This window comes from Cetorhinus maximus, chromosome 11 (assembly GCF_964194155.1).
Source record: "Cetorhinus maximus chromosome 11, sCetMax3.hap1.1, whole genome shotgun sequence".
Classification (NCBI taxonomy): domain Eukaryota; kingdom Metazoa; phylum Chordata; class Chondrichthyes; order Lamniformes; family Cetorhinidae; genus Cetorhinus; species Cetorhinus maximus.
This window is the reverse complement of record NC_135889.1, coordinates 107,263,062-107,275,934: the sequence shown is the minus strand read 5'-3', so window position 1 is coordinate 107,275,934 and position 12,873 is coordinate 107,263,062. Positions and strand designations below refer to the sequence as shown.

Sequence of the window (12,873 nt, the reverse complement as noted above, 5' to 3'; positions counted from 1 at the left end):
CAAGGTTTTTTTTTGTATCCGGACCTACTGTTACTGAGAGTGGTGGATAAACATGAATGCAAAATTTATAGGGTATTCCTCCTCCTGCCATTTTAGCACAGGTTAAAATGAATCTATTTAACTTAAGCCTTCAGCACAAGCATTAAGTCCTTCCAGTTACTCCGCCACAAGAATATTGGAGTAGAAATTGGCTCTTGTCATGCTTGTTATTTGCGTGAGAAAGTAGAGTTGGGGGCCCAGCTTTGGTGAACAATCTTTCATGTCAGTAATCTGTTGGCTGCCAGGTTGGAAGTCAGTGATTTCCTAATGTACAGGGTGCTTGACTGAATGAAGCATTAGTCAGAAATATACAAAATTTATGGTGCAGAAGGAAGCCAATCAGCCTATCGAGTCTGTTCCAACTGAAAAAGAGCAATGCAGCCTAATCCCACTTCCCTGATCTTGGTCCATAGCGCTGTAGGTTATGTTACTTCAAGTACTTATCCAAGAACTTTTAAATGGGATAAGGATTTCTGACTCTATCATCCATTCAGGCAGATGCTATGCATATGCAAATTGGACTCCTAGCACCTGTCTGAGGATCCACTCCCAATATTGTATCAACTAGACGAAGCTTGCCCTGTGCATTGGTTGGTCCGGAACTACAGTAACCTAATCAGTGGTCCTTCAAGGAACAATTGGTGGCAACTCACGAAAAGGGACATTGACTTTTTTTTACAATTTTGGTTCCTTGGAGCCAGGGGGAGCAGGGCTTCGGCTAGCCCAGTCTTGATGCCATCTGGTTCGCCTGTTGGATAGCAGTTAATGTTCTTCTTTTGATATTCATTTTTATCGGGCAGATTTTTGTGGTTCAGCTAGCAATATGTAAAGTTATGTAATTTTTCAGCTAACCAAAAGGCTGATTGTTCTTATTCTTACAGCTTAAATACAAAGAGAACTATGAAAAACATAAGGACAAATACACAACTGTTTTGGACACCGTGGATTACAACAGGACCAATGAACTTAAAACTATCTATAGCAGCGTAAGTTTTTTGCATAGGTAATTTCAAGGTAGTGTTAAAAGGGCAATGTCACCACAGGAGCAAACACGAACATTTTGTCAACTCCCACAGCAGTGCAATGAATAAATGATGCATTTAGCATTCATTGTCCAGACAAAAGCACACGAATGGTCACATGTACAATATGGAGGCTAGTGCCTATGAAGCTGTGAACCAGCATGAATTGCCATCCCCAGGAAAGTTGTAGGACAAAGGAAAGATAATAGGAAAACCCTTTCACCCACGCTTAACATGTGAAGTAATTCGAACAATATGATTTCTGTGTTAATGGTATTATCGCAAGACAAACCACCAAGCCTCACACTAACAATTATTACTGTTGTCCTTATGGATAGATATTAAGACATGCCTCTATCTATGGGCATCCCATGTCTTTTATCCCTCACACATGTTACTATTGATGATATTGTTAACCCACTCAAGTGTCATGATTGTAAGGTGTTTGTCCTCCCACCACGTCATCTGTAGCCACCAGACACCCCACCCCCATGACCCCTTTCCCCTTGTCACCCCTCTCCTGCAACATATGACTGGGATCGTTTTCTGATGGCAATCAAAAGCTTAAGCTGCAGGATTGGGGTAGGAAAGCATGAACTTTTACACTTTTCTTTTAGAGATAACATGAATTCTTTCATGTATTTTGAGAAACCTAGCTAAAGGGCCAAAGCCTACAGAACTGGACACCACCAAGTTGGCAAATAATAAAGGACAAACAAAGTAAATTAGGAAGCTGAAATCAGATGACTACAAACTGAGGATTTGCATGTTTGTAGATTAAAGGAGAAAATGGAAACTGAGGTAGGTCAAAGGCCCCGCAGATTGAAGATCCTGGAGAAGAATTAGAGGGGAAAGACTTCAACACAATGAGGGAGTAGGGAGGAGTAGGAGTGTGTCAAGATGACAAATTTCATGCAACACCTTGCTGAGTTTGATAAATTAATGCTGTTATGCTCTTGTATCTCATAGCATTATCCAAGCCTTTTGCATATGGCAGAGGCTTTGTTTGCAGTCAAGTATCATGCTCCCAATCTTGTCCTTCTTTATGTAATTGTGGGTTTATATTTGTATCCTTGCAATATCAAACACAAGTGGACATTCTGCAACAATATGTGATGTGTCTGCTAGCATTTGCCACCTTATTGAATTGCCTACCTACTTAGAACCATAGAACACTACAGCACAGAAAACAGGCCATTCGGCCCTTCTAGTCTGTGCCAAAATATTATTCCGCTAGTCCCATTGACCTGTACCTAGTCCATAACCCTCCAGACCTCTCCCATACATGTATCTATCTAATTTAAATGCTTGTCAATATTCATTTTTACTTAAATCATAATCATTGGTATATTTGTCGCTTTTCTTTCCTGCAAAATTTAGCAAACTCACCACATTAAAATCATCTTGTGTCACTGGACTTGAAACAATGCTTATTCCATTTCTACATAATCATGTACCTTTTGTTTTCCTAGAATGCTTACAAACTGGCCTGGGATAAGGTGAAAGCAACAAGCTATACAATGCCAGGAGATTCCTTTTCAATAGAATTGGCCAAGAATCAGAAAGACATTCTTAGCCCAGTAAGTAGAGAATCGCAAGCAAACGTGGTTAAGGCCAAGTGCTGAGGGTACGCTCCTATCCACCTGGCACTGGCAAGAATAAGAAAGGATTATGTTTTTTTTTGCCATTGGCTTTTTGTTGTGTGAGGTCAAACTGTGTGTGCTCAATCTTTCAGATAAAGTACCGCGAACAGTATGAGAAGTTCAAGACTTTCTATACTGTGCCACGCTCTGTGGAGGATGACCCGCATACCTTGCACTGCCTGAAAGTCGGAAAGTTAAACCTTGATGTAAGTAGTTTTCAGATTGCACCATGAATCCAGAATGAGTAGGCCTGACTAATTTACACTCTTCTTCAAGCACGATTGTGATTCCTCCTCTGGCCAACGTAACACTGTTATGGTCAAGTTATCTGAAAGAGGTTGTCCTTGGCCATTCTGAGGACTGAGTCTACCTGAGCGCCCTTGAATCAGGTTATCAGAAAAAAAATGGGGAGGTGAGAAGCTTTTACTAATTTAGGTTGGGGGGAAAAGCTTTACATCCTCACCAATGGTCTGTGATATCACAGAATCAGAATCACAGAATCACAGTGCAGAAGAGGCTCATCGGACCATCGAGTCTGCACCGACATGTGACAAACACCTGACCGACCTACCTAATCCCATTTATCAGCACTTGGCCCATAGCCTTGAATGTTATGACGTGCCAAGTGCTCATCCAGGTACTTTTTAAAGGATGTGAGGCAACCCGCCTCCACCACCCTCCCAGGCAGCGCATTCCAGACCGTCACCACCCTCTGGGTAAAAAAGCTTTTCCTCACATCCTCCCAAACCTCCTTACCCTCACCTTGAACTTATGTCCCCTTGTGACTGACCCTTCAACTAAGGGGAACAGCTGCTCCCTATCCACCCTGTCCATGCCCCTCATAATCTTGTACACCCCAATCAAGTCACCCCTCAGTCTTCTCTGCTTCAACAAAAACAACCCAAGTCTATCCAACCTCTCTTCATAACTTAAATGTTTCATCCCAAGCAACATCCTGGTGAATCTCCCCTGCACCCCCTCCAGTGCAATCACATCCTTTCTATAATGTGGCGACCAGAACTGCACACAGTACTCCAACTGTGGCCTCACCAAGGTTCTATACAACTCCAACATGACCTCCCTACTTTTGTATTCTATGCCTCGATTGATAAAGGCAAGTGTCCCATATGCCTTTTTCACCACCCCACTAACATTCCCCTCTGCCTTCAGAGATCTATGGACACACATGCCAAGGTCCCTTTGTTCCTCAAAACTTCCTAGTGTCATGCCATTCATTGAATACTTCCTTGTCAAATTACTCCTTCCAAAGTGTATCACCTCACACTTTTCAGGGTTAAATTCCATCTGCCACTTATCTGCCCATTTGACCATCCTGTCTATATCTTCCTGTAGCCCAAGACACTCAACCTCATTGTTAACCACCCAGCCAATCTTTGTGTCATCCGCAAACTTACTAATCCTACACCTCACATAGTCATCTATGTTGTTTATATAAATGATGAATAATAGGGGACCGAGCACAGATCCCTGTGGTACACCACTGGACACTGGCTTCCAGTCACTAAAGCATCCTTCTGTCATCACCCTCTGCCTCCTACAAGTAAACCAATTTTGAATCCACCTTATCAAATTATCCTGTATCCCTTCTTTATAAGTCTCCCATGTGGGACCTTGTCAAAGGCTTTGCTGAAATCCATATAAACCACACCAACAGCACTACCCTCATCTACACACCTGGTCACCTCCTCAAAAAATTCAATCAAATTTGTTAGGCATAACCTCCCTCTGACAAAGCCATGCTCACTATCCCTGATCAAACCTTGCTTCTCCAAGTGGAGATAGATTCTCTCCTTCAGAACTTTCCCCAATAGTTTCCCGACCACTGACGTGAGACTCACTGGCCTGTAGTTCCCTGGCTTATCTCTACAACCCTTCTTAAATAGCAGAACCACATTAGCTGTTCTCCAGTCCTCTGGCACCTCCCCCGTGGCCAGAGAGGAATAAAATATTTGGGTCAGAGCCCCTGCGATCTCCTCCCTTGCTTCCCTCAGCAGTCTGGGACACAAATCATCCGGACCTGGAGATTTGTCCACTTTTAAGCCTGCCAACACCTCCAATACCTTGTCACTCCCTATATCAATTTGCTTAAGAACCTCACAGTCTCTCTCCCTGAGTTCGATACCTTCGTCCTCATTCTCTTGGGTGAAGACGGATGTGAAATATTCATTCAACGCTCTAGCGATGTCCTCTGGCTCCACCCATAGATTGCCCCCTTGGTCCTTAATGGACCCTACTCCTTCCCTGGTTATCCTCTTCCCATTGATATACTTATAGAATATCTTGGGTTTTTAGGAACCAGGATCATTGATAATTACAGGCAGAATCAGCTTCAACCAAGTGCACTGTTCTTATTCTTTATGCTAAGTCATGCAATAAGTGATAATGAACTTTCCACCTTCATTTTAGATTTCAACCCATAGGGCTGCCACTCCGGGTCGGTGAGCGGGGAGGGCGGGGCCTGCTCGCCGGTGGGGGGGCGAGGGGGCGCCAATGCGTAAAATGACATGGGGTGACGTTGGGCGGGCTTCCCGACGTCGCCCCACGTCATTTACATTTTCAGGTCGGCTGGTGCTGCGTGCCCGCTACCTGTCAACGACTACTTAAGGCCATTAATAAAGTAATTGAGGTAATCAATGGACCTGCCCGTCCAACCTTAAGGCTGGTGGGCAGGCCGGGAGCCCAGGCGGGCTTCTGAAAAAACATGAAACCCCAGCCACGGGCGGGATGAGATTTCGTGAGGGATTTAAAAATTTCAGAATATTTTAAAATAAAAGTTATGGGCATGTCCCAACTCATGTGGCAGTGTCACATGAGGGGACATGTCAGAAAATTTTTTCTACTCTTTAAACTGGTTTTCACATTCGAGCTGACTTCCCTGAGGCAGCACTTTGCCTCAGGGAGATCTGTGCGCTCTTTCACAGGCATGCACATAAGAGCACACGCCCTGTTCAGGGAATCCCCCCCCCGCCCCCCCAGCCTGCACAGGGAGCGTATAGTGTTTCCTGGCGGATGTCACACTGGGCGGGCCTTAATTGGCCCACCCATGTAAAATGGCGGCGCGCCCCCGACTGGGGGCACCGATCAGGAACCCGCCTGCTCGTGCCGGCTCCCGCACAACCCCCTCGCCGGGGTAAGATCCTGCCCGTAATTACTTTGTATGGCTCCTAACTCTAACTTTACTATATCAATTTCTTTTACACTTTTAAAAATAATCATTCATGGGATGATGGTGTTGCTGGCTAGGCCAGTATTTATTGCCCATCCTTAATTGACCTTGAGAAGGTGAGTCACCTTCTTGAACTGCTGCAATCCGTATGGTGTAGGTACACCCACAGTGCTGTTAGGGAGGGAGTTCCAGGATTTTCACTCAGCGACAGAATTAAGCATACCTTTTTAAAAAATTACAAATGTGTGGCAAAGGAAGGTTGTCTGCTTTGTAACAGGTTGTGATGATCATTTAATTGAAATGTGAGAATTATCCTCAAGCCTTTTTGTTTTTGCTGCATTGTATTTATGGTTATTTTAGTCAATGAGTACTGATTGATGGGATGAATATTGAGTGGTCATAATCTATTCGGCTTGTGCTTTGGGCAGCGTCTGTATAGAGAAAATTACGAAAAGAACAAAATGAAGGTGCACATCATGCCAGATATGTTGGAGGTGGTTACTGCCAAAGATATTCAGGCCAAGGTCAGCGAAATTGACTATCGCAAGTACCTCCATGAATGGATATGCCTGCCAGACCTTCAGATTAACCTTCATGCCAAGAAAGTCTGCGAGCAGCTTAGTGATGTAAGTATTGGTTTTCACTACACAATCATTTCCACTGAATAGACAGTTATAGTAGCTTTCTGTTATTGAAATACAGAATATTATACAGTGCAAGTTGAATCTTGTGACACTACAACCTTACTGGGATCTTAACCAAAAAATATGATGGAAGCAGATTCAACAGTAACTTTCAAAAAGAAATTGGATATATACTTGAAAAGGAAAATAACTTGTAGGACTAAGGGGAAAGAGCAGGGGGTGGTACTAATTGGATAGTTCTTTCAAAGTACTGTCACAAGCCCAATGGGCCAAATGGCCACCTTCTATGCAGCTTGCTGCATGGTTCAATGAGTAAGGCCACTGTACAGTTAGGTTCTGATCCATAAAGAAGGTATTAGGTTGATTCCTGATCTATATCGAGTAAACTGACCTCAACCAGTCTTGCAAAGTTCAAGTCAGCATCCTCGGACTACGCAGGGGACAACCACTAGCGATCTGCTCACTGCCCTGCTGCAAAAGTGTGTGTGTCTGTGTGTGAGTGTGTGTGTTTGTGTGTGTGTATTGATGTAAGGTGAGGGTAAGTTTGTGGTGAGATGTGACACCCTATGACTGAATATTCTACTGTCACTCACCATCTAGGGTCACACATCACAGGATAAATGAGGCCGAGGGAGGACGTTTACCCTGCTCCCCCACTACCCCCTCCCCCCTCCATTACTATATCCATCCAGAAAGACCCTACACATGCAATTCCATCTCTATTGCAGCATCTATTTTTCTTCCTAAATGATTGCCGATGTTTTACCTCCATTGCTTAACCGGGAAATAATTCTTACTCTCGCACTTTAGCTTGAAATCCTATCTATTCCACCCCACTTTCTTTCCTATACTTCTCCATAACGTAAGCTTCCCTGAAAAGACAAGCCTGAAACAAACCTGACCAAATTGCACACACTGCTCGGTCTCCAACTCTTTTTATTTGACTCATTCAAGGCTCTCCCACAAATGGAGCAGACAATTCTTGGGTCTGCCTCTCCTGTGTGAGGGGGAGCTGGCACTGCTACTGTCTAATCCGTACCCCCAACCAGAGAGCAAAACATACCTCTGAGCTAAACCCTATGGCAAGAAGAGCCGGCTAGCAGGAGAGAAGCAGTATAAATGTGTCCTTTATTTCTGTTTCTAAGGCTCATGAGCCAATGTCCTGAGCTGATTTTTTTAAGCTTCTGCCCAGAACAGACATGAAGTTAGTCAAATGTCCACATCAACCCGCCCAAAGCTAGCATCGTAAGACATGAGGCATTGTCAGGCTTGGCTCTCACCAGCCTAAATTGGGTGAGCTGCTGACTGCTCAATGAGTGCAAGTGGACAGCTCATCACACTGATGAGGGGGGGTTGGGCCTAAAATCCAATGGCAGCATTAAGGGCTGAGTCGGAATTGGGGACTAAGCGGGGAATAAAAACAGAACATGCTGGAAACACTCGGCCGGCCTGACAGCCTCTGTGGAGAGAGAAAAACAGAGGTTAATGTTTCAAGTCCGTATGACTCTTCTTCAGAACTGGAGAGTTCTTTGGGACTGCCGGCGGTTCCGAAGAAGAGTCATATTAGACTCAAAACATTAAGTCTGTTTCTCTCTCCACAGATGCTGCGGGGCCTGCTGAGATTTTCCAGCACTTTGTTTTTATTTCAGATCACCCGCGTCCGTCGTATTTTGCTTTGATTATACTAAATGGGGGAGGATGGTGTGTAATGCGATGGCACCTACTCAGCCGCTGGCAGAAGGTTGGACAATTTTTTTTTGGGTGGGGGAGGGCCAAGGAAGAGCATTTCTGCTCCTCCTCGGCCCAGCAAATTCCAGGCTATTTGTGCAGAGGCATCCAACAGTCGCTATCTTTGTGATGGCTAGACTGTTTGAATGGTTAGAAATTGCAGTTGAAGTTCCCCTCTCGGAATTTTTCTGCTGTCAGTTTCCTATTTTTCAGCCAGAAATGGACTGGGTGGCAGCTAACAATCAACCCAACGCTAATTTTTTAAAATTTTGTTTCTTTTTTAGATTCTGTACAAAGATGACCTCAACTGGCTCAGAGGAATTGGATGCAATGTCTGGGACACTCCAGAAATACTTCACGCTAAGAAATCCGGTGACATTCAAAGTGCCGTATGTCCCTTCAATATGATCCTGCATTGCTTATCTCAGTTTTCCTTCTTGTTACTTTTTTTTTTAAAACTGTCACTAGTCATTTGATGAATTTTCTGCTTTCATTTATTCTGCAGATTAAATACAAGGCAAAGGCTGAGGCAGCGAGGGACCAGTTCACATCAGTCTTGGATACTCCTGCCTACCGGCAGTCGGTCATCAATGCTCATCAGCTGAGCGATGTAAGAGTTTTGTGAAATGATTTATAAAGGGAGGGATTCCCTTCAATAAGTCTGGAGATAGAACTCTGCTATCAGCAGCCAGTCAAAACACAAATGTAAATGGTATACATTGACACTTCTATATGCAACACGAAGAGTTTTATTACAATTTATTACTCATCAAAGGGTAATGTTGTCTAGAGTACATTTTCTGATACTTGAGTATTTACATGTATACATAGTTCACATATTTTGTGTATATGTTAAATACACACATTTCATTAACATAGAGAGATGCATTCATGTATATTCACATAAATAGTTGTTTGGTAGGGCAGAAGTACAGAACTGGAGTATTACTGAAAAAAAGCAACATTTTTGTCAAATCTTTTCATCTTGCACCCATCAGGACATTTCTCAAGAAAATACTAATATGAGGGGAAACAACATGTCCTGATGAGTGCAAGATGAAAAACTTTGACACAAAATGTCTCTTTTTTCAGCAATACTTATATTCACATACGAACATATATATTTACAGCTACATACATTCATCAACACAAATAAAATTCAAGAGAGATGTGTGCACAACTATTTTTGTTTTCAATATTTTGTTAATAAAGTATGTTTGAAAAATAAATATGCTCCATTAATCCTCCTCCCTCCGTTTTTCAGAATGTGTATCACAATATATATGAGACAAAGATTAAAGGTACGGTTGCTCCAACCACAAAGACCATGGAGCTGGATAGAGCTAGAGAAGCCTATAAATTACAGAGTGAGGTAAGTATGTACTTCAGTTAGAGTTTTTAATAAATCATGGGAAACCTCTCCATCTAATTAGGTTTTGTGACATTCATTTTGTAGAACCTATATCGTGATACTGGCCGGAGCCTCCTCCCCACCGGATATACGCTTCCAGCAGACATCCCATCCTTGAAACATGCAAGAAATGTTGACGATATCCGCAGCGATGTAAGTGTTGCAAAAATGGCATTCACCCTTGTGAACTCCTGGAATTCCACGTTTTAATCCCTTCGACCAGGTTTCTGCCCCTGTCCTACCAAAACAGTTCTTGTCAAAGTCACAATTAAATAACATCCTATGTGACAAAGATAAACTTTCCTCATTCTTCTCGACTTATCTGCAGCCTTTAACACGGTTGTCCACAACATCCTCCTCCAATGCCTCTCCACTGTCATCTAGCTGGGCGGGACTGCCCTCCTGTTGTTCCACTTTTATTTATCAAACCAGAGGCAGAGAACCATTTGGAATTTTTTCTCTTCCTGCTCTGGCAACATGAACTCTGGTGTCCCAGGACCTAACTTTGGCCCCCTCCTCATCTAAATGTTGCCTGTTGGTGACATCATCCTTAGGCACAGCATTAGTTTTCATGTGTACACTGACGACACCCAGCTCTACCACTCACAACTCCTCCACGGTTGCTAAATTATCAGACTGCTTCTCTGACATCCAATATTGGATTAGCTGAAATTTCCTCCAATTAAATTTTGGGAAGACTGAAGCCATTGTTTTTGGTCAATGCTCCAAACTCCATTCCCTCGCTACTGATTCCATCCCTCTCTCTGGCAACGGTCTGAGATTGAGCCAGTCTGTTTTCAATCTTGATGTCAAATTTGATCCCAACATAAGTATTCACCATTACTAAGGCCTTTTTCCATCTCCATAACATCACTTGACTTTGCTCCTGTCTCAGCTCATCTGCTGCTGAAACCCTAATTTATGTGACCTCTAGACTCAACTATTCCAATGCATTCCTGGCTGGTCTTTCACATTCTACCCTCTGTAAACCTTAGGTAATTCCAAAACTCTGCTGCCTGTGTCTTAACTCTCTGCAAGTACTGTTCCCTTATTATTCCAGCATTCATTGGCCTACATTGGATCCCTGCCAGAAAAAGGTCTTGATTTCAAAATTCTCATCCTTGTTTTCAGGTTCATGGCCTTGTCCCTCCTTATCTGTGTAATTTTCTCCAGCCTCACAACCCTCCAAGGAATCTGTGCTCCTCCAATTCTTGCCTAGTTGTTCATCTCCAATCTTAATTTCTCTACCACTGCTGGCCATATGTTCAGCTGCCTAGGCCCCAAGCTCTGGAATATCCACCCTAAAGCTCTCCATCTCTCTCTACTTTGCTTTTCTCCTTTAAGACACTCCTTAAAACCTACATCTAAACCAAACTTTTGGTCATCTGACCGAATACCTCCCTATGTGACTCGGTGTCATACTTTGTTTTATAATGCTTCGGTGAATGCCTTGGAATGTTTCATTATGTTAAAGGTGCTATATAAGTATAGATTGGTGTTGTTGAGGAATGGTTTAACCTTACTTGCTCAATCAGTATTTACTAAATAAAAAGTTCTGCTCCTGGACTTGATAGAGATGGTTTGGTTAACACATTCAAACACAAATGTTACCCATTACAAGCAATACATTAAAACATAAATGTAACAAACATATATAAACAAGACAATCTCAATATCAGTACCCAGGATGCAAAGGTGGCCAACGTTCCTACTATCAGTGGCACTGGCATCATGAATTGTCCCAAACACTCTTCTAACTGGGATTTTTTTGCAGTATTATCCACCTCCCTTGTGGCCATCTGTAGCACCATTCAATGCTAAAGAGATGTTTGCGTTAATTCATATCATATTTTGGACGTACTGTATACTGGAGTTATCAATCTCATCCACAAGGATAAGGGTTGATTATAATTGCTTTAAGGGCTTCACAAGATGACTAACTTATTGAGACCTTGAGACAGACAATACACCAGACATTACTATCTTCTTTAAGGTTCTGTAGCTGCAGCTTTCTGACTGCTAGTGTTTAGATGCCAACATCCCCATGAACCTTTGCTGTCCAACCTGACATACTTTTCCAAGGCATGCTGGTTCCTTTCTGACAGCACTCCATCAGCATCATTAATGAACAGTTTTTAATTTTTTGGCCAATGTTATTATTTTCTTGTTATTTTTCTTCCCTCCTCTTTGCTGTCAGTTGTAGCTCTGTGGTACCAATTTCACCCCAGTCAGAATGTTATGGGTTCAACTCCAACTCCAGGGACTTTAGCATGAAACCTAGGCTGGAAATCCAGTGTAGTACCGAGGGAATACTGCAGTGACAGAACTGTCAACTTTTGGATGGGATATCATACCAAGGTTCTGTCTGCCCCATCAGGTAGACATAACCAATTCCATGACACTATTTCAGGGAAGGGCAGGAGGGTTCTCCCAGATGTCATGGTTAATATCTATCTTTCAAACAATATCATTGAAATGTATTATCTAGTGTAGCATCATTTACATCATTAAATGCTTCACAGCTGATGAAGTACATTTGAAATGTGAAATAAAACAGAAAATGCTGGAAAAGGGGCTCTGTAGAAGAGTCATAATGACTCAAAATGTTAACTCTGTTTCTCTCTCCACCGACGCTGCCAGACCTGCTGAGTTTTTCTGGCATTTTCTATTTTTAATTCAGATTTCCAGCATCTGCAGTATTTTGCTTTTACATTTATAATGTTGTCACTGTTGTAATGCAGGGAATTGCTGCTTGCACTGTTCCTCCAGGGTTTCTATGAATCATCTGCTGCTGTTAAGGCAGGTAGTCAAGATAACCCATGTGCCAAATGCAGGCGATGGGTGTTAGAACAAGAGTCACAGTAGATCAGAAAGATTTCAGCACCAAATACAAACTTACAGAATCAAAGGAAATCCATTGCCACAAATATTTATGTTTTTGCATTTTCTCTTGTTTAAAAACTGTAGGATTTTGTCCTTAAGCTGGGGATCATTGCTAAAAGCATTTCTCATTTCCTTTTCTAGCTGAAGTATAAAGAAGCCTATGAACATATGAAAGCAAGGGGTTACAAACTGATCCCAGAAACCATCAGCATCACTGCAGCCAAGAAAGCAGATAATATTTTGAACCAGGTAATGTGGGCGTAATGTTAGCATGATCACATTGATCAACAAAGATCACTGGGGGAAATGTGAATAT

At 42.6% G+C, this 12,873-nt stretch overlaps 1 protein-coding gene across 2 annotated transcripts in view; it reads left to right on the top strand.

Moving 5' to 3' along the window:
• neb (nebulin) overlaps positions 1-12,873 on the top strand; it is a 279,762-nt gene that overhangs the window by 169,939 nt on the left and 96,950 nt on the right. For both annotated transcript variants that reach the window (XM_078552563.1, XM_078552562.1), the window contains 9 exons: positions 921-1,025; positions 2,534-2,641; positions 2,797-2,910; positions 6,320-6,517; positions 8,548-8,652; positions 8,769-8,873; positions 9,528-9,635; positions 9,720-9,827; positions 12,699-12,806. In XM_078552563.1, the coding sequence (XP_078408689.1) occupies positions 921-1,025; positions 2,534-2,641; positions 2,797-2,910; positions 6,320-6,517; positions 8,548-8,652; positions 8,769-8,873; positions 9,528-9,635; positions 9,720-9,827; positions 12,699-12,806 (1,059 nt within the window). The remainder of the gene's footprint in view (positions 1-920; positions 1,026-2,533; positions 2,642-2,796; positions 2,911-6,319; positions 6,518-8,547; positions 8,653-8,768; positions 8,874-9,527; positions 9,636-9,719; positions 9,828-12,698; positions 12,807-12,873) is intronic.